The sequence below is a fragment of the Notolepis coatsorum genome (genome assembly GCF_963971535.1).
Source record: "Notolepis coatsorum genome assembly, chromosome: 1".
NCBI lineage: Eukaryota > Metazoa > Chordata > Actinopteri > Aulopiformes > Paralepididae > Notolepis > Notolepis coatsorum.
In genome coordinates, this window is record NC_140165.1 from 126,797,407 (window position 1) to 126,820,179 (window position 22,773).

At 45.0% G+C, this 22,773-nt stretch overlaps 1 protein-coding gene across 1 annotated transcript in view; it reads right to left on the bottom strand.

Moving 5' to 3' along the window:
• Positions 1-1,757: 1,757 nt before the first annotated feature.
• Positions 1,758-22,773, bottom strand: part of LOC311240166 (tricarboxylate transport protein B, mitochondrial) — a 52,083-nt gene continuing 31,067 nt past the window's right edge. The window contains exons 4-9 of the mRNA XM_084328706.1: positions 10,410-10,548; positions 6,771-6,855; positions 5,833-5,937; positions 4,853-4,968; positions 4,636-4,709; positions 1,758-4,332 (exon numbers count right to left, since the gene is read on the bottom strand). Of these exons, the coding sequence (XP_084184832.1) occupies positions 4,218-4,332; positions 4,636-4,709; positions 4,853-4,968; positions 5,833-5,937; positions 6,771-6,855; positions 10,410-10,548 (634 nt within the window). The 3' untranslated portion in view covers positions 1,758-4,217. The remainder of the gene's footprint in view (positions 4,333-4,635; positions 4,710-4,852; positions 4,969-5,832; positions 5,938-6,770; positions 6,856-10,409; positions 10,549-22,773) is intronic.

Genomic DNA, 22,773 nt, shown 5'->3' on the forward strand with positions numbered 1-22,773 from the left:
TGCTCTCTCTCTCTCTCTCTCTCTCTCTCTCTCTCTCTCTCTCTCTCTCTCTCTCTCTCTCTCTCTCACACATGTCTACTACAATAACCAACAACAGTCATGAATTGAGTGCGACATGATTGTTCCCGTGCCCCCCCCCCCTGGATCCATTCCAGAGTAGCGGGCCGCGCGCCGCCACAACAAGAAAACATTGCAACCACTGACAAAAACATATTACATTGCGGCACAATTTCCACAAAAACAGTTAACCAGGCAAGATTGTTTCGAATTGGTTTGTGCCTATAAGCTATAGTCCAAACAAGAACACTATCGCCTCTACAAGCAAACCTCAGACCAAAACAACAACGGATCTACTACATAATATTACAAAGAAGAACACAAAAGTTGGAAGATATCTAACCCTAACCCTATAACCCATATGGTGAGAATCATATAAGGGCCATTTGTTTCTCAGAAGGCTATCAATGTGGATCTATTTGTCGGACTGGTTTATATATTAACCGAGTATCACATTCAGCACCACGGACAGCGACGCGCTCGCTTTACATCAACATAAAAGAGACAACGTCAATGTGCACCATTCTCACTCGGCAAGCAGTCACTACAGACGTGTTTAAGGTGTTCTATACTATTATCACTCGGCAAGCAGTCACTACAGACGTGTTTAAGGTGTTCTATACTGGGGTAGTAATGTTCCTCCTCCTCCTCCGTAAATCCAAGAGAAAGGGCGTCCGCCCCATTGAAGAGGAGAATCACTAGGGAACAATGGCATTATTTCCCCTTCAGTGGTTCTGAGTGGATGGTGGCTCCATGGGGGAGAGGTTGAGTATTGTAATGATTAGATACTGTAAAAGCGCATCTGGTGGACAAAGAGTGTGTGTGTGTTCTTGTGCGTGCGTGGGGAAGTGGTGGTTGAATTGAATGGGATAAACTAAAGCTACGAAAGGCCAGCAGAAACTATCTCCTTTCATCTCCGAGTTCAAAGATAATCTCGATCCAGGTTGTTTGTGACGAAGCCCGTGAGACCAGATGAGAGATCGTTCGGGGTCACGTTGGTTCAGTTACTTCTTTGGTCTCCGGTGGATAGTGTTTGGACCAGGCCAATGTGACTGTCCAACCCCCAGAAAGACATAACCGGGAGTGACGGTGAGGGAGTGATGAGAGGAGGTAAATGGAGGGAAGAAATGAACGGACGACAGACTAGCTCTGATCCTCCACATAAAGCCCTATTGTAAGCCATGAAGGGGGGGGGGTGGTCCTTATCACATCTGTGTGTGTGTGTGTGTGTGAATTTGATAGGGGGGACTCGGAGAGATGGAGATGTGTTTTTGACAATACACTCGCAGATTCTTGACGTCTTCGTATCAATAGCGCCCCCCGGTGTTCAATGACTGTAAATGCGCCATTGTGTCTTTCTCCACTGTTCTTTCATACAGATTTGGACCAGGGGGTAGTGTGAGCCAGTCTGTGTCTGCGCGTGTGTGTGAGACAGACAGAGAGAGAGAGAGAGAGAGAGAGAGAGAGAGAGAGACAGAGAGAGAGAGAGAGAGAGAGAGAGAGACAGAGAGAGAGAGAGGTGGGACAGTTGAATCAGCCTGGGTCAGGTGAGCATCATCCAAGTCCCAGAACAATGAGTTCTCTGTTCGATTCCTCCTCTGTAACCTGCCCCCCATTGTCCCAGTGAGATTATCTGTTGTGGCCAAGAGGACGGACACAAGAACAAGGGAGTTTAAAAAACGACAACTACACCACAACAGTCAAGTTTTCAGATACTTAGTTAAGTTTAATTACCTCTGACCCCTCCCCCTCACAGCACAATGGGAAGTTTCAAAATAAATATGGAGAGGGATGATGTTATTGCACAAGTCATGTAATTAAGAACCCACAGGGCGCCAGACACACACACACACACACACACACACACACACACACACACTGCACTGGGATGAATCCACTTCAGTTCAGTTTGACAAAGACAGCCTGCCTTGTTTATTTGGCAGTGGGGAACAAAAGGCAATTAGACGGCCACCCAGGCCACACATCAACAGCGAAAAAAAAAAGATAATATTCATTTCTGACCAAATGCAAGAAATTAAATCCATTGTTATTCTATCACAATCTTTACAGCAGATTAATGCACATATTCTGACTCCACATACTGTAACCGTTTATGGCACAAGAGCACAGACACCACACCGTTAGTTATTACATAAACAGCAAGGCTGGACCACAGAAATCCCCCCAAATATGAGATTAAAGACTTCTACAGTTGAATCAATGGAAAACACGTGGAAAATAATGATTTCTCTAAAAACAGCTCCCAAAGAATGGCAAAAGGCACATGGGTGAGTCAATGGAGAGGAATTATGGAATTACCAAATGCAAAAAAACAATCCCCGAAACTTGGCACAAAAAAAACTAAAGAAAAACAAGTGATGAATATGGACCATACAACAGTTTTACAAGATAGGCCTCTAGAATGTATGGAATGTGTGTGAAGAGTTCCCACGAGGGTAGTGTGTCAGGACGCGCTGATGTGAATAGAACACACACAGCCATCACCAAGTGGGAACCTCTGTCAGCAACATGACCTGAGGTGTCGACCAGCGGTGATGTACACAGTACTGTCACCGTAAGAGGCTCTAATCAAGTCCGAGGTCTTGTCCCCACGTTTTCGCGGGATCGTTTACAATCACAGTGAAAGATACAGTAAAAGTTCAACCTTTTTCTAAAAAAATTAAAATAAAACACGTACACACCCTTTTACACCCACGCCTGGTTAAAATACTTAACACTGCACAAGTCGACAGCAATAGTCTCTCACGTGTATAGAGACTAGATATTCAACATTCAATAAATACATTGATAAAGTCTTTTGAAGTCAGTATCTTTTGAATAATATATTATATAATAAATCTCTTTGTAATATCATTAGGCTACCATTGCAATGTTCTTACACACTTTCATAGGTGCAGCATGCTTGGCACCTGGTTCAGTGAAATTAAACATTATAGGCCACTTCATGATAAAACTATAATGGTGAGTTTTAAAACAAAACTATAATCTGATTTATTATAAAAATAAATGGCATATCATAAAACAAAATTACTATTTTTAAAGGCTTATTCCTAGTTATGGAAGCTATTGTAATTTATTTGACTGTAAACTACAATTTGGCTGCTCAGACTCTCAAGCCATAATAAGCGCATATAGAAAGAGAGACAAGAGCAGCACTAATTGAGGAAGCTACTGTGCGACATCTGCACACCTGCACGCAGTAAACATCATCATAATGGCTGTGAATTATTAACTATAACAATCTCCCAGAGTTCTTCCTGGTCTTGGTGACATCAACATAGTTCTGCAACTTCCAAAGCCCAGGTATGGACAACACCGGTCTATGATATTCTATTGTATGAGGCTTGTTTGTTTTGACTTCAACGTTGGCATATAATCTCGCTCTCAAACACTAAACACTGATCTGAGTTCAGTTTTCTGTTTGACCTCCTCAGTCATTAAAGGGATACTTCAGATTGTTGGACATAAAGTTGTATGAAATACTTGCCAGGAGTGTAAATCTATTGGCTTACTTACAGAGTCCTGTGGTCGAAGTTCTGCCGGGTTCTGAGTGAACCGAAAGCAAACTAGACACCAAAATGTTTTAATCCACACGTCAACAAGCAGGCAAAAGGGTTACCTATTTCTAACACGTCCTCCAGCACATGGGATTCTGCAATCACTTGGCACTATTTTGTTGCCGGCACTAAAAAGCTGGTATATTACTAGGCGCTGGAGTCGCTTCACAGGTAACGCGTTAGCTCTGTCTCAAAATGCTGGAGGACGATGATTCTGTGTTAGAAATAGGTAATCCTTTATCCTGCACGTTTGGTGCAGTGTGGCTTAAAACCTTTTTGCTGCCTGTCTAAAGCTTCCTGGTTCGCTCAGAACCCGGTCAGAACTCCAACCATGGGACTCAGTAAGTAAGCTAATAGCTTTGCATCCACCACACTAATAATAATAATAATATATTTGATTTGTAGGGGCGCTTTATAGTTGTGGAGCAAATCTCAAAGCGCTAACAGTATTTCGTACAATTTATTTTCCCAAAATCCGAACTATCCCTTTAAGATTATGTACAGGAGGAGGGTGTACACTGGTCTTGGATTTGTGCCTGAGGGCAAAGAGGCGGAAGGCTTCTCTTTTGGGCCTCCGGCCTCTCATTCTGTCTTCCAGACAGTATTCAGGACCTTCACCACCTCCTCATAGATGATGAAGACTATGGCAACGTCCAGACACACACGGCCCAGCCGAGGAACGGTCCCCTTGTAGAACCTACAGAGAGATGGAGAGGGAGGCAGGGAGAAGACCCGTCAGGATGAAGGAAAAGATCAGGGCACATTCCCAATAAAAAGTAAAATCTCATACCAAGGGTTATTTCCAAGGCAAACATTTGTAATATGATAGATCAGAGATGGGCCTATCATAATAGAGGCAATGCCAAACCTCTGTTAGCTTCACACATAGGCTATCACTCAAATAACGATTGCACAAAAAAAACGATTCCAATTTTGTTGATTGCGTAGCCGACTCCACTTTGACGAGACAGGTTTGATCAAATGGCAAAGGTGTACTCACGCTGCAGGGCCCTCATGCCGCATGATTCTAACAGCACAGTCCCACGTGCTTTTATACTTGTGTGCCTCCAGGCCCTGGGATAGAGAATACGGTTACTCAATATACTGTTCATTGGGTTGTCATTTGATATCATATCACTTTTAATAAAGGGACCGAGGAGTTAGGACACACTACGGCGACGGCTGAACTGAAGTGGCCATCATGTCATATCCTGTACCTGCATCCTGGTCTTGATGACGTCTAACGGGGTGTTTCCAAACACACTGGCTGCTCCGGCTATGGCTCCAAACAGTCCAGTCAGCATAGGGTTCATATATTTGTTGGGGTCGTCCCCTGGGGGAGAGGACAGTAGTGTTAATGGGGACCAAAGAGTTTGTTGAGAACCAAGGGTCTGGATGTTCAGACAGCTGTCTGCATACAAGTAATTGGTTCATTCCGGCACTCCGGTAACTTGCAGGCTTTGAAACCCCCCCAGAGTACGGTCTTTTCAGTATAGAGATTCAGCAGTCTTAACTTCATGATGGCTGAGTAGGCATTTTCTGGGTGCCCCTTCAGTGACCTTAAAATCGCAGGATGTCTTCTGTCTTCCGGGTTTTATTCCGGGTATGTTTAGCATGGTTACTTTCAGGTAGTGGATTTATACTTTAACCAAAACAATCATGGAAGCGGTCAATTAAAAACCCCAATATGTGCCTTGAAAGTAGATGAACTGTTCATTTTTGTGAATGTAATGATGATGTAACGACCCAATCAGGTTAGATGCTGCTTATTGCTACTGTTGACACTGATAACAATAACAATGTGTTAATAAATAAATTACATGACAAGAGGCGGGACAAAAGCATAACTTCCCTACTGCACAGTAGGAGCTGATCTTTGACCTACTGAACGGTAGGTTTTAAAAGTATAGTGTGTGGGTTGTAGGATTAGTAGCTTCTGTCTGATTGGGTAGGTACTGAGGAATTCAGACAAGGCACCTATGTCTGAAATAAACCTTTAGAAATTACCACTAGAGGTCAGCACAGTCATGCATGGCAAATTGTGGTCACTCACTCACTCTCCCACCCACTGCGCGGTTTCGTACTTGTTATCATTCTCAGGTCCTACCAATTGCTTCCTTTTCGCATTCAGATAACAAATAAATAAACACACACACACACACACACACACACACACACACACACACACAAAGCTCACCTTTGTACCAGTTTCTGAGGGAGGTCATGACATAGAAACGAATGGCCTGGTTGGACCCTTGTTTGAGGACCGTTGCTGTGAGACCCTGGTATGTGCCTCTCAGACCTGCTCCGACAGAGAGATGGAGACATAGAATTAATGAGCGTTCTTTAATTAAAGCTACTAAGAGTTGAATTTTCTATATCAATATTTTACTGTCAAATTCATTTTGATAACTTGGTGTAATTACAGGGGGAAGGAGTGTTAGAGAGGGGGATGCAACCATTCGGTCCCTTTATTACAACCAAAACTGATCAATGTGGTAATTGCCATACTGTAAGAGGTAGTGGTTCTGAAAACAAAGACATTTCCCATGAAGCGGTTGCTTCTGGGCGCAAAGAGGATGGTGACAAATTAAGTACACTCTCATATTATTGAATTTGATCAAACATTAATTGTTAAGTCTTCCCCCATGCAACTGAGTGAAGTGAAGAAGAATAACGTAAAGCAATCCAGCAGAATACCTGCTAAATCTGACCCTGAGATGAACAATTCCACCAATACAACAAGTCTAGTTTGTCTGTGATGAACGAGAAATGTTTTTGAGGTTAATTATACAAAGCGATCAAAATGTATTTGACCATGATATTGACATTCTACACTTGGCTGCTTTAATGAAGTTGTAGAATAGTTCTCCACATACAGTACAGCTTTTGCTGCATTACCAGAGTTTACCAGTAAATGGCCATTAGACTCTATATCTATATCTATGATATTACTTTTGTTTTTCCTTTTTTTACCTAATGGAACATGGGCTCAGAGAAGATCATCAGATATGTTATCAATATCTAATGACGTTAATTAGTACTGAGCAGGAAAGAAATTGTGATGAAGATTTAGGGAATTCTGGGATATACCCTTAGCTGTGTCAGTCCCTATTGTTGTTTTAATTTCTTTACCTTGGGTTCTGATGATCTCGCTCACTCCATGGTAGAAGCCCCTGTACTTGGGGTTGGCGGAGGTCTGGTCATGGATGAACTTGACCTTGGGAGATTAAACCGGGACAGAGAGTTTTACTGTTGGCACCACTCAGTGACCTTACACACAAGTACTGGTGTTTTTCTGCATTCACTCTTTCTATTAAAAACAAGAAGGCTTTCTCAACAGCACTACATAGCAATGGTTGGAATAGAATATATCAATACAAAAAACTAAAAAGTACCCGAAGTACAAATATTCAGGTACAAACCTTCTTATTCAACAGCTAACCAGCTAATCGGATCCTTTTCATTCAAACCTTTATTTATCCTCAAATAAAGCAGTTGAGGTTATCCTCATTTACAATGTTGTCGACATTTACAGGCATATTAAAATGAAACCACAAAATAAAGATAAGGAAAAGAAAATCAACTTAGACAAATTAGACATTGAACAGTCACAGACTGAAACAGGGATTTGTAACCATGTCTTTAAACTGTCCATAGGTTAGTGAAGTATTGATTTAAATTATTATTTTTTGTATCCACTTTTTCTCCTTATTTTTCTATTTTTCTCCCATCCCAATTTTGCCTCGCCAATTCTCCCTTCAATTCTCCCCTCCCCTGTCTCGAACGTTGCTAGACTATGCCTCCCACTGGTCGGTTGCAGTGAGGACCAAGCCTTGCATCACGTGTCAGCGCCATCTCTCAGTGGCGAGGAGTAGCCTGTGGGAGGCTCACGCTGCCCCCGTTACTTCCTGATTCTGCTCTACAGGCGCACCAACCGACCTGTAGGAGCCGCTGTCCACAACGTCCGATCCCCACCCACCAGCTTTCCCACCCCTAACACTGCCAATTGTGTTAGTATGAACGACCAGCCAAGGTGGTAGCAACGCCGAGAGCTGGGCTCGAACCCAGCGTCTCCTGCATTAGTGGCGAGCGCCTTGCCCACTGCGCCACTTAGCCGCCCCCTTGATTTACATCTTAAACATTTCTTTATTCTATTTATTTTGGGGCTTTCTGTATTTTTCACCCATCCCAATTTAGTCGTTATGCCAATTCCCTTCCTGGTCATTGCACGCATTGCCCCACTGTCGGCCTGGGGAGGGTGTAGAACTACCACATGCCTCCTCCGATACATGTGGAGTCGCCAGCCGCTTCTTTTCACCTGACAGCGAGGAGTTTCACTGGGGGAACGTAACGGAGGTTCGCACTATTTCCCCCAGATCCCCTCCCTGCTGAACAGGCGCCCCGACCGACCAGTAGGAGTCACAGTTTACAATGACCAGGACACATACCCCAGCGGCTTCCCACCCGCTAACACTGCCAATTGTGTTAATAGGGAGGACTGACCAAGCCGGAGGTACCGCTGACAGCTGGATTCGATCCCAGAGTATCTGCGGTGGTAGGCGAGTGCTTAGTCCACTGCGATACCCTGAAGTATGGATTTTTAGTGAGAGTTGAAGATCATTCCGAAGCTGGGGCATTGAAACAAAAGGCTGACTTTCCAAACTCAGTCTGCGCTCTAGCGAAGCATCAGCCAGTCATTTCAGCAGGTCAGATAGGGGCCATAGTTCCAATCTAACAACATTGTGATATAAGGTGGTAATATTCCGGCAATGACCTTAAAGATAAACAGATACCAATGTTTATTTTGCCTCTCTGCCAGAGAAGATGAACATACCATATCTATCACCACTAATACATGGTGATACCAATATGACTGTGTCTAGAGCAGCGGTTCTCAAACTATGGGTCGTGACCCAAAGTGGGGCCGTGGGTAGGTGACAGCACATTGGCAAGTAAAGATATATATTTTTTAATGTTCTGGCAACATATTTTGGCTAAATATGCCTCGTTTTATAAATGTGTATTGATAACATAGTGCTGTAATTACATTTTCTAATAAATATGCATGATCAAGTGTGCTTTTATTTTGATATTCCTTAATTCCACGTTGAAATTACGTGATACATTAACTCATTCCCTGCCAACAACGATTTTATACGTGTTTGTCCGCCAATCGTTGAACGCCAACCACGTATATATATCTTCAAGTTCCTCTTTATTCAAGTTCCTTTTATTGCCACACGGCCAGGCCGGTGGAATTCAAGCACAGTGCAGGTGGTAGCTGCGACAATACACCACATAAAACATAAAAAGACACATGGAACAGTACAGTACAGAAAACACCACCTAGAACAAATACATGACGGAAACAGTACAGTACGAAAAACTATAGATGTCAGTTCAATGTAACATAAACCAGAAGAGACATAACAGCAGGGGGTAAATTTAGGAGGAGTTGGAGTTGAGCAGTTGTATGGCCTTGGGGAAGAAACTGTTATTGAACCTTACAGTACGACTGCCTAGTGACCTAAACCTCCTACCAGGTTTAGGTCACTAGGTAGTCGTACTGTAAGGTTCAATAACAGTTTCTTCCCCAAGGCCATACAACTGCTCAACTCCAACTCCTCCTAAATTTCAATGCCAGACCCATTCACAGTCAATATATGCAAATCATAGTAAACACATCTCTAGCCGTAGAGAACATCATGAATTTAGTTTTGCTTGCATTAAAGGAGCACGCCAACATTATGGGAAATGCACTTACCATCTTCTCCAGAGTCAGACAAGAAGATAGATAGCAGTTTCCTCTCAGTGCGTTCAGTACTAAAAAGCTATCCGGCTGCAAGCTAGCCTAGCTTAGCACAAATGAATGACCACTAGCCTAGCTTAAAACTCCGGGAGAGGTGTTTCTGGCCAACAGCTAGACCAGGGGTCGGGAACCTATGGCTCGCGAGCCATATATGGCTCTTCTGGTGACAGCATATGGCTCCCAGAAATCTTTGAGTAAATCTTTTTTTTTTTTTTTTTTTTTTTAATACTTGTGATATTTCTTAATAATACTGTCATTTTAAAGTAAACAGAAATTAGTTTTGAAGATACAGCTAATAGTATGTGTAGCTGAAGATATAGCGAGCAGAGCTGGCGAGGGAACACAAGTGGACAGAAATTAAAAATCTTCAACCTGAAGACCAGCTGATTCTTAAAACTTGGAACGAGCTTCCTGTGACATACCACACAATGCAGCGTGAGTATTGCCGTATTGACCATGTTTGGCTCTACATATGCATGTGGGCAGTCATTCTCGCATATGAGGAACATTAAGACCAACCTACGCTCACGTTTAACTGATTGAAGCCTCAACGCCTGCATGAAGCTCAACCTCACCACGTATGAACCAGATTACAAGGCCATCAGCAAAACCATGCAGCACCAGAAGTCGCATTAAAAGTAAGACATATTTAATTTATTGTACGTTAAAAATACTATATGGCTCTCAATGAAATATATTTAGAAATATTTGGCTTTTATGGCTCTCCCAGTCAAAAAGGTTCCTGACCCCTGAGCTAGACTATAGTGGTTCGTATCCGCTTCCAATCATTGTGCTAAGCTAGGCTAGCTTTGCCCTCAGGCACAAATCCACGCACAGAGAGAAAATTGGTATCTATCTTCTTGTCTGACTCTGGAGAAATTGGTAAGCGTATTTCCCATAATGTTGGCGTGTTCCTTTTAAGTACAAGCGTAGTCCTGGGCCATAGTAAGTCGGTAACATACCTTGACGGTTTCCATGGGGCAGACAATGAAAACAGCCTCCATGACCCCAGCTCCCAGTCCACACAGCAGGCCTTTGGTGCTGTCTAAACGTCCATTCTCATCCTTAGCACGGTTACTGAGAATCTCAAACACTCCGAACCTGAGGGACAAAACAGAGACAGCAGGGTGTTAACTGGCTAAGATTACACTGGACTGTGATGGACTGCTGGGCTTTATATAAACATTATTAGAACAGTATCAGTATCAGGGCAGCTGAGTGGGGCAGTGGGCAAGGCGCTCGCCACTAATGCAGGAGATGCTGGTATCGAGCCCAGCTCTCGGCGTTGCTACCGGCTTGGCCGGCCGCCATACTAACACAATTGGCAGTGTTAGAGGGTGGGAAAGCCGGTGGGTGGAGATTGGACGTTGTGGACAGCGACTCCTACAGGTCGGTTGGGTGACGCCGGTACGGCGGAAACAGGAAGTATCGGGGGCAGCGTGAGCCTCCCACGCGTTACTCCTCGCCACTGAGAGTTCGAGCTGTTGCGGTGAAAATATGCGACAGGCTGCCTCCTCGTGTACCGGAGGGGACACGTGATGCAAGGCTTCTATCCTCACTACAGCCGACCAGTGGGAGGCATAGTCTAGCAACGTTCAAGACAGGGGAGGGAAGAATTGGAAACACGAAATTGGGATGGGAGAAACATTTAAAATGGGGAGAAAAAGTGGATAAAAAAAAGAACAGTATCAGTATCGAAGCAGAATTTTGTGAGAGGCGTACGACATACGGACGGACAGACAAGCGTTTTAATAATAACACAGTACATTTCAGCAGAACATATGCAGTTGCCTCTGGAAGCATCTGAAAGGGAAGCCTAAAAAATTAATACAAATCAACATATTTTCACACCAAAGAAATCTAAGCTGCAACCTACCAATTCTTTGAATTCTTAAAATTGTTTACGACCCAGGGGGATAGCCCATGCTCTAACAGTTCCACTGAGAAACTAGTCTTCTAATCAGCTGAGCTTGTATTCAACTGAAAGTCTATGTTTGTTACAAAGGATAAAGTAAAGGAATAAAGTCACATTCACAGGTGCCGATATTGCGGGGGTGGGGGCTACATTTTATTTATTCATATTCTTCTATGAAACTACCACTGAAACACACTTTAAAAAGGAGGAAAGAGACAGCACATCAACAGGTGGCAAACGGGAGGAGACCATTAGTGCTTTGCTGTCATGTCTTACTCACATAAGGGGACACAGAGAGACACCTCAAGGAGAGAAACAAATAATTTATTCTGCTAGAATTGCAGAATACACTGTTTTTGCACCAAGCCCCCCCCCCCTTCCCCCTTGTTAAAGATGCAATAAAATGCAGTGCCTCGGAAACCAACGGATGCCCGGCAACCGCTGCCATGGAAGCCAGCCCAGGAATCACACCTCAGGAAGTGTGTGTCTGTGTGTCTGTGTGCTTTAAACATCACTGTAATCAGTTAGAAGATGCTGTGCCAGTGAGTCCTTCACAGGAGTGGTTATTTATAGAAGGAATTTAATTGTGGCGATAGCAGGACATGGTGCAATATGGTTGGAGAGAGGAGAGAGGAGGAGAGAGGAGGAGAGAGGAGGAGAGAGGAGGAGTGGGACGACAGTATGGTTGGAGAGAGGAGAGAGGAGGAGAGAGGAGGAGAGAGGAGGAGTGGGATGACAGTATGGTTGGAGAGAGGAGGAGAGAGGAGAGAGGAGGAGAGAGGAGGAGAGAGGAGGAGAGGAGGAGAGAGGAGGAGAGAGGAGGAGAGAGGAGGAGAGGAGGAGAGAGGGGGAGAGAGGAGGAGTGGGATGACAGTATGGTTGGAGAGAGGAGGAGAGAGGAGAGAGGAGGAGAGAGGAGGAGATAGGACGAGAGAGAAGGAGAGAGGAGGAGTGGGATGACAGTATGGTTGGAGAGAGGAGGAGAGAGGAGAGAGGAGGAGAGAGGAGGAGAGAGGACGAGAGAGGAGAGAGGAGGAGAGAGGAGGAGAGAGGGGGAGAGGAGGGGAGAGGAGGAGAGAGGAAGAGAGGAGGAGAGAGGAGGAGAGAGGAAGAGAGAGGAGGAGTGGGATGACAGTATGGTTGGAGAGAGGAAGAGAGAGGAGAGAGTAGGAGAGAGGAGGAGAGGAGGGGAGAGGAGGAGAGAGGAAGAGAGGAGGAGAGAGGAGGAGAGAGGAAGAGAGAGGAGGAGTGGGATGACAGTATGGTTGGAGAGAGGAGGAGAGAGGAGGAGAGAGGAGGAGAGAGGAGGAGAGAGGAGAGAGGAGGAGAGAGGAGGAGAGAGGAGGAGAGAGGAGGAGTGGGACGACAGTATGGTTGGAGAGAGGAGGAGAGAGGAGGAGAGAGGAGGAGAGAGGAGGAGAGAGGAGAGAGGAGGAGAGGAGGAGAGAGGAGGAGAGAGGAGGAGAGGAGGAGAGAGGAGGAGAGAGGAGGAGAGAGGAGGAGAGGAGGAGAGAGGAGAGAGGAGGAGAGAGGAGGAGAGAGGAGTGGGACGACAGTATGGTTGGAGAGAGGAGGAGAGAGGAGAGAGGAGGAGAGAGGAAGAGAGGAGGAGAGAGGAGGAGAGAGGAAGAGAGAGGAAGAGAGGAGGAGAGAGGAGGAGAGAGGAGGAGAGAGGAGGAGAGAGGAAGAGAGGAGAGAGGAGGAGAGGAGGAGAGAGGAGGAGAGAGGAGGAGGAGGAGAGGGACGACAGTATGGTTGGAGAGAGGAAGAGAGAGGAGGAGAGAGGAGGAGAGAGGAGGAGAGAGGAGGAGAGGAGAGAGGAGGAGAGAGGAGGAGAGAGGAGGAGAGGAGGAGAGAGGAGGAGAGAGGAAGAGAGGAGGAGAGGGACGACAGTATGGTTGGAGAGAGGAAGAGAGGAGGAGAGAGGAGGAGAGAGGAGGAGAGAGGAGGAGAGGAGGAGAGAGGAGGAGAGAGGAGGAGAGGAGGAGAGAGGAGGAGTGGGACGACAGTATGGTTGGAGAGAGGAAGAGAGAGGAGGAGAGAGGAGGAGAGGAGGAGAGAGGAGAGAGGAGGAGAGGAGGAGAGAGGAGGAGAGAGGAGTGGGACGACAGTATGGTTGGAGAGAGGAGGAGAGAGGAGAGAGGAGGAGAGAGGAAGAGAGGAGGAGAGAGGAGGAGAGAGGAAGAGAGAGGAAGAGAGGAGGAGAGAGGAGGAGAGAGGAGGAGAGAGGAGGAGAGAGGAAGAGAGGAGAGAGGAGGAGAGGAGGAGAGGAGGAGAGAGGAGGAGAGAGGAGGAGAGGAGGAGAGGGACGACAGTATGGTTGGAGAGAGGAAGAGAGAGGAGGAGAGAGGAGGAGAGAGGAGGAGAGAGGAGGAGAGGAGAGAGGAGGAGAGAGGAGGAGAGAGGAGGAGAGAGGAGGAGAGGAGGAGAGAGGAGGAGAGAGGAAGAGAGGAGGAGAGGGACGACAGTATGGTTGGAGAGAGGAAGAGAGGAGGAGAGAGGAGGAGAGAGGAGGAGAGAGGAGGAGAGGAGGAGAGAGGAGGAGAGAGGAGGAGAGGAGGAGAGAGGAGGAGTGGGACGACAGTATGGTTGGAGAGAGGAAGAGAGAGGAGGAGAGAGGAGGAGAGAGGAGGAGTGGGACGACAGTATGGTTGGAGAGAGGAAGAGAGAGGAGGAGAGAGGAGGAGAGAGGAGGAGAGAGGAGGAGTGGGACGACAGTATGGTTGGAGAGAGGAGGAGAGAGGAGGAGAGAGGAGGAGAGAGGAGGAGAGGAGGAGAGAGGAGGAGAGAGGAAGAGAGAGGAGGAGAGAGGAGGAGAGGAGGAGAGAGGAGGAGAGAGGAGGAGAGAGGAGGAACGGGACGACAGTATGGTTGGAGAGAGGAGGAGAGAGGAAGAGAGAGGAGAGAGGAGGAGAGAGGAAGAGAGAGGAGGAGAGAGGAGGAGAGAGGAGAGAGGAAGAGAGGAGGAGAGAGGAAGAGAGAGGAGAGAGGAGGTGCAGGAGGACTGTATGGTTGGAGAGAAGAGAGGTTAATTAAAGGGGCTATGTATTATAAATGTCATTTTTCAGTCTCTAGCATTGTATTATAGTAATAGGAGTTCGTATCAATGTGTTTTAGGGTCTAAATACCATATTGGCGGATTGCTCAGATTCAGCCCAGCCCCTTTCGTCCTCCAGTAAATCAGGTCATTTTGATTTGAAGGCCTGAGTCACGTCATTCGGGCTCTGGGTAGCGCACAGTGATGCGATTTGGCTCTGTGGTTGGAGCTAATGCCCGCCCCCATTCTACCTAGAATAGAGAGGTACCTACTACCTAGAAACAGGAGTGCAGTCACTTGCATATCTTGCGATGAGCAAAACCTGCAGAACATGTTCTGTTCCTGGCTGTAAAGCTACTAATACGTCTTTGCACGCTTTTCCCGTGGATGCCGAACTTCGCCAGCAATGGACCAAGTTCGTTTTTGGGGACCCTCCTAGTTCTGTCGCAACGTCTCATACTCGGGTTTGTACTGCACATTTTTCCACCGAAGACGTTGTCAATCAAGGTCTTTTTGATGCTGGGGTGGCATCCTGGATGGTGCTAAACAAAGGAGTTGTACCTAGAGCTGCCGCGATAACCGCATTACCGCGGTATCGCTGTTGCATCACGCTCACCGCAGAGTTAGGCTGAATACCGCGTCACAGCTGTTTTTTTATCATAATAATAAAGTTGGCTTGCGGCTTGCGGCTCTGCAGATATACCCTACTCGGTTCCAAGCGACCCTATTGGGTAGAAGTGTACCAGAAAGACATGTGAAACATTGCAGACCACTGACTGGTCAGAAGAGAGACGCGTCACACTTTGTAGCCTCTGAACGAAAACAGAACGCCGCCATCTTTACTGCCTCGCTAAGGATGCATTTCATTCAGGATTTGTTTGCGACAGAACCAAGCAATAACAAAAAAGAATGGATTCACTGTGTATTCTGCCTTATTTATTGATGAAACAAAACCGACATCAACCCAATTTACCACAGAGCGGAGAGTTTAGTGTCACAACAAGATCGCTGATGTGTTAAGTTTGTTGTTGTTATTATTAGCCTAATACTACCGTCAGCCGATATACACGAGAGGTAACGTTAAACCCGGGTTTGCTTGGTAGAATACACAATGAGAGGTAACGTTAGCTTTGGCAGAATAGACGCAACGAGAGTCTGGTTAATGTTGTTATTGATTGATTGATTGATTGATTGAAACTGTGTTAAACTCTGGCTTGCTGCAAGCCCTCGGACATCTATGCCCACGGAGCTTTCAGTGTACACAAGCGGCGCCGCCTGCGTCCCCACACGGAGACAAACGGAGTAGTACCTGGCTGCAGTGGAAAAGGAACGAAGTACCAGGTGCCTAAAGCGGGTCGAGTCGAGTAGGTACTATGCAGTGGAAAAGCGCCATTAGACTAGAGGCAGGCTATAAGAGTAGACTACTAAAAAAAAAAAAAAATGCATTCAAACTTTTTTTTTTTTGTGCGCACTGTGCGGTAATAACCACGGCGGTAGGAAATATTCGCAAATTCGTGCGGTAAGGAAATTATCAATACCGCGGCAGCTCTAGTTGTACCTACTATTCGGGACCCGACAGAAGTAGTAAGTAGATATGTCGTAATTAGCCAGCTAACTAACTAACTTTTGCTACGTTCACTGTGTGTGTGTGTGTGGGGGGAACCATTGTTTGGGGGGTGGGTGAGGTATGTTATCATCAATACAATCTAACGTTACTGTGTGTGTTCGACGGTGGGGTATATAATACATTTTTTGATGCTGGGGTGGCATCCTGGATGGTGCTAAACAAAGGAGTTGTACCTACTATTTGGGACGCGACAGAAGTACAAGTAGATATGTTGTAATTAGTGAGCTAACTAACTACGTTCACTGTTCACGTGTGTGTGTGTGGGGAACCATTGTTTGGGGGGTGAGTACAATCTAACGTTAGTGTGTGTGTTCGACGGTGGGTGAGTTTATTTATATTTGTGGCTTGGATTATATAATGTAATTGTTTTACTATTTGGCCATTCTTAGGCCACAAGCTCCAGCGCCCATGTACGCCTGCCTCCAGCTTCCAGGGACATGACCCATGTACGCCTGCCTCCAGCTTCCAGGGACATGACCCATGTACGCCTGCCTCCAGCTTCAAGGGACATCAGTTGCCAGACCGACCCCCCAAATATGAGTTCTGTTGGTACACAGCTGTCTATGAAAACTCTACGGTCACATGTCAAGAGTCGAGGTTTGTAACATTTCTGATCAATTAGCAATTAATGTATTCCAACTAGGGCTGACCTTCGAAGCTTTTTTTGGCAATCGAAGCTTCGGGGCCGAGCTTCGATTTTAATTCGAAGCTTCGAAAAAAAAATTATTATTTTTTTTTTTTTTATCTTATGTTGTGGGACTTGTACAGCACTTTCGTAAACGTTGTTGTTTTTAAATGTGCTCTATAAATAAAGTGGGTTGGATTAATTAATTAAGTAGCCCCTTTCGTGACTGACGCATCCAACAAGGTTTCACTCGGCTGTGTGATTTAATTCAAGGTGGATCGCTGTTGTCGTTTGAACAACTTCAGATTTCATGGGAACTACCAATCCCCCAAATCAAGAATGTTTAAGATGAATGAAGTAAGATTTTGATTATTTGAAATATGGCCTGTGTAGACTAAACTATGCACAGAATTATGTCAGTCTACAAGGTCCGGATTCTACATGGTCCGGCAATGTAGACCTTGTAGACTCCACTACAGACCAATTATCAGTGAATGTTCATGCATTTTTAAGAAGGGCAACTTCCACAAAAAAACAAAGAACTCACCAAAACATCTCAGTAGCACCTTATCTAAATGTTATATTTCATATATGGAGATTCATATTTATTTATGTATTGCATGCATTTCTACATTTTATTTCCTATTTTGTTTATTCATCCCAGTATCTTTCTTTCTTATGTGTGGAATTCTACAAGGTGCGCGCACACACACACACACACACCTACACACACACACACACACACACACACACACACACACACACACACACACACACACACTTACATTTAGTCATTTAGCTGACACTTTTATCCAAAGCGACTTACAAGTTCTGTATGACAAGACAGCAAGAAGGGTACAACTCTATCAGCTGAGTAACAATGTTCATCAAAGTGTTGCGTGTTACAGTGTAGGTTCGTTTATTAGGACAAGTGCATGACAGTAAGGTTAGTCACGGTTAGATTTTTTTATTTTTTTTTTATCATTTCAGATAATGGTTGAAGAAGTGAGTCTTTAGTCGACGGCGAAAGATTGGACGGGATTCGGCTGTCCTAACTGGGATGGGTAGTTCACACACACACACACACACACACACACACACACACACACACACACACACACACACACACACACACCTACACACACACACAAATCGAAGTAAAAAAAAAAAGTTTGAATTCTTTTTTTGGTTTTTTTTTTTACTTCGATTTTTTTTTTAATGTTCGAAGCTTGTGCCATCGAATCGAACGTTCGAAGCTTCGAAGCATTTAAGACAGCCCTAATTCCAACACATGTAGTTTTGGCAGCTATATATAATAGCCTTTACATATACCCCCCCACCCAGTTTTGTGCCTGCCAGGCTCTGATCAGACACCCTTCCCCCCCCAACCAATCACTAAAGCACATTTTTAACTGCAGCCTGTTTAACTGCACATGACAATAAACAATCTTGTATATATAGCAATATGTACAGTTTGAACTATAGTCTCCCTTGTTTGACTCCCTTGTTTGACTAAACTATGTTTTGTAAATAGGTGTTCAGGCGAAAGTCGTGTCTGTATCTGTTGGGGTGGCGACCACAACTACTGGCTACTGGTCTAGTCAACAGGGACCCTCCACGTCAACACCTGTGAAGGCGTTTAGACCCAGTAAAAGACCACGACTGGAGTCTGATGACGATGAAGTGACCTACAGCTCGATAGACGTTCCAGAGCCTCATGATTCCACTTTCAACATTGACTCATTGATGAGCGAGCCCTCGATTGTAGCGTAAGTTGTTACAAAAATCTCCATGGCCGGTAAATAGAAAAGCTGTATAGTTGTGCCGTGTTATTTATTTGTGTTTTTCTCCCTTGAGCGAGCAGGGAACCGTCAAAACCAATCTATGAGGTCCAGAAATACATCGTTTACGAAGACAGTCTACTAGAATTATTCCAACAGTGTCCGGTGTGCGATGCTGGATGTCATATCACGAAGACTACGCGAGGGACCTTCTTGGCTGTCCACCAGCTCTGCCCGAGTTGTAAATATAGCCGAAAGTGGGCCAGTCAACCAATCATAGGGAGCACACCAGCCGGAAATATCCAGCTGTCTGCTGCTGTTTATTTCACTGGCTCATCTTTCACCCAAATGGAGAAGGTATTTGATTTGATTGATTTGATTGACAAGTCAGATATACATTATGTTTTTGTTTGTGATTCACACATGCATATTAACAAAGCGTTATTCATTTATTCTTTTAGGTTCTCAATGCGTTACACGTCTCGACAATCAAGTACAGAGCGTTTCGGAAACACGCCAAGATGTTCTTGGAACCGGCTGTTATGAGTATGTGGAATACCGAGCAAGAGGTTACCCTCGCCAGATTAAGCCAGGAGGAGATGGTCATAATCGGAGGTGACATGCGCGCAGACTCTCCAGGTTAGAAAACAGCTCCCCAATGTCAGATTTCGACTTTATGAATACATTTTTAATATTGCACTACATTGATTGAAATTGTTATTATTATTTTCAACAGGCCACAGTGCTAAGTACGGTAGTTACTCTGTGATGGAACTCGCCACCAATCATGTCATAGACGTCCAACTAATTCAGGTAATTAACAAGTCTGAAGACACCGCACCCTTCATTGTGCTCAAACAAACACATCTCACAAAGCTCTCGCTCTTGAATCTTGAATCGCTGTAGGTGTGAAGTGGTCTGGCTGTGTGTGTGGGCGGGGGTTAGGAAATGGAAATTGTGGGATGGGGGATGTAGTGTTTTTGACACAGGTGACTATTTTGAAAAGGCTATTACATTGCTCTCATTGCTCTCATTGTCTCCTCCCTTGCTTGTACCTCAACAGAGCAATGAGGTAGGGGGCAGTTACCATATGGAGAAGGAAGGCTTGAAGAGAAGCCTCGCTCTTCTGAAGGACCGAGATGTGACCTTGGACTGTATTGTCACAGATCGTCACCCGCAGATTCAAAAGTACCTGAGAGATCTGGGCATCAAACACTTCTACGATGTGTGGCACGTGGCCAAAGGTATGACACTTATGTCGAAAGGCATCCCACATTCAATCTCTTAGGATGTCGTTATCCTGTTCTGTTTAGATTGACGACTGTTATGTTCTGCTTAATTCAAATTCAAGGCCTGTCTAAGAAGCTGGACAAGGTGGCACAAGATAAAGACTGCAAGGTGATAAAGAAATGGCGCCAACACATATCTAACCACCTCTACTGGACAGCTGCCACATCGAAGACGCCGGCTGAGAGGGTGGCCAAGTGGAAGTCATGTCTCAATCACATGATGAATGTACATGAACACGACGAAGAACCACTCTATCCACGTTGTCTTCATGCTGACCGTTTGTCGAGAGATAGTAGCAAGTGGGTTAAACCTGGTATGTCTGTCTGTCCGTCTTTCATCATGATTATATACTCAACATATATATTTATGTTCTCATTCTAGATTGGTGTGATTTACAAATGTATACTTGCTTGAATAATTCTAATCTACTGTAATATACTCTAATGAAATATCTGAATGCAATTTCTTTTTTTACTTTAGACTCAAAACCGGCCCACCAGCTAGAGAAGGTGCTGCTAAACACAAGGATCATCAAAGATGTCTCCAAACTAAGTCCACACCATCAAACGTCTTCACTGGAGTCCTATCACAGTGTCATTTTACGTTTTTGCCCCGAAGAACGTTGTCTTTACATTAGGGATGTCCGATATTATCGGCCGATATCGGCAGTAAAATGTGATATCGGAAAATATCGGTATCGGTAAAAAAATAAATAAAAACAATAACAATATTGCATCCAGTGAAATGATTAGTTACCTGAAATTATTCTGTTTTTTGGGGGGGAAACCCTGCATATATCGGTATCGGTTGATATCGGTTGATATCGGTATCGGAAATTAAGAGTTGGACAATATCGGAATATCGGTATCGGTAAAAAAGCCAATATCGAGCATCCCTACTTTACATACATTGGAATGCTTTGCAGGTATTTTATATTGTGTACAAATGACCAATTATGCTCTTTGTAGCTCAAAAAACAGTATTTACGCTAAAAAATGATTGCACCTGGTAGCTCAAATCAAATCTGCAGCCTTGGGGAAGACAGTGTGGTGGGGTAGAGGAGAGGCATGAGGAGAGAGGAGAAGTGGGAGGACAGACACATGGCGTTGATGAATGATTTGTTTTCTTGTGTCTCTGTGCTCTCAGTCAGGCAGCCTAAATGCCAATTTCATATTTCTTACAGAATGCAGTTACATTATGGCCTGACAGCCTGTCTGCTACCAGTCTGGTTTTATATCCTCCCCTCCGTCTACATCACGCGCTCTAGCTCAATCTTCTCCTTTGCTCATTAATATTCTCCATCTTTTCTCTACACAGGTGTGGCATGTGTTTATTTGAGGGACCCTAACCAATAACTGACTCCCTATGTGTCGTACAAGGATAAACAAATACACCGACACATCACTCCATTCTCCATCTACACAGCTCACTGCCTGTCAGCACGACACGACTCCATAGTTTAAAGGGACTTTCAACTAAAGGATTTCCAGAAAAAGGTCTCTCCTTCATACAAACTTTGAAAATTAATGTTCTGCTAATTATGAATTTTTTATAAATTGTATTTATTAATTTATTAATTTCAGATTCCGGAATGAGACGATAATGTTTCATACAGTTGGCTTACTTTCCTATAAGGTGGTTGGACTGCAAGGAAGTGAACACTGAGCGTGTAAAAGGAATACTCTTTATCAAAGGTGATAGTAGAGAAAGTCGTTCCCCTGACCTGCCTCCACACCAATAAAGTCTCCCACTCTTCTTCGCCAATTTAACAAGTGGCTACAACATGAAAAGTGACGTTTTGGGGATGAGTCAGAGCCGCTCTGATCACGTGGAGACGGTGGAACACTGCCCAATCTCCATTAGGGGCTCTACCCACAAGGTTAGCCTACCCATGAGAGGATGGCGGGCATGAGAGAGGAGGGAGGGAGGAAAGAAGAGGTTGTGGAGGTGGAGGGAGGGAGGGAGGGGGAGAGAGAGAGGGAGAGAGAGAGAGAGAGAGAGAGAGAGAGAGAGAGAGAGAGAGAGAGAGAGAGAGAGAGAGAGAGAGGGAGAGAGGGAGAGGGAGAGAGAGAGAGAGAGAGAGAGAGAGAGAGAGAGAGAGAGAGAGAGAGGGGGAAAAGGTCAGCCATTTCATTACATTTTCCTCTTATACCTCCTCAACAACGCCCCTCCTCCAAACATCCACCACCACACACTGTGAGGCTCCCCGCTCTACAGGCAATCAGTTAATGGGATGGGGGTGAGAGAGGGAAGGATATAGATGGAAGGGGAGAGGGGGGGTGGAAGCAATAGAAAGAGAACGGATCGAAAAGAGAGTGTGGAGGAAACGGTGATGAAAAAAGATATAAAGATATATAAATCAAGGCTGCCGATCTCCATCTCAACTCACTCCGTTTCTCTAACTCTCCATTATGTTTGTATTCCTTGTTTAAGGAAAGTGGGAATATTTTTCTTCTGAGATGGGAGACAAGAGTAGGAGAGATAAAGGAGAGAAGGTTCTTTATTGAGACCGTAGGAAGGCTGAGAGGGAGACAGAGTAGAGGAGACACAGGAGAGAAGGTTATTTATTGAGACAGTAGGAAGGCTGAGAGGGAGACAGAGTAGGGGAGACAAAAGAGCAAAGGTTATTTATTGAGACAGTAGGAAGGCTGAGAGGGAGACAGAGTAGAGGAGACACAGGAGAGAAGGTTCTTTATTGAGACAGTATGAAGGCTGAGAGGGAGACAGAGTAGAGGAGACACAGGAGAGAAGGTTCTTTATTGAGACAGTATGAAGGCTGAGAGGGAGACAGAGTAGAGGAGACACAGGAGAGAAGGTTCTTTATTGAGACAGTAGGAAGGCTGAGAGGGAGACAGAGTAGAGGAGACACAGGAGAGAAGGTTCTTTATTGAGACAGTAGGAAGGCTGAGAGGGAGACAGAGTAGGGGAGACACAGGAGAGAAGGTTCTTTAGTGAGACAGTAGGAAGGCTGAGAGGGAGACAGAGTAGAGGAGACTCAGGAGAGAAGGTTCTTTATTAAGACAGTAGGAAGGCTGAGAGGGAGACAGAGTA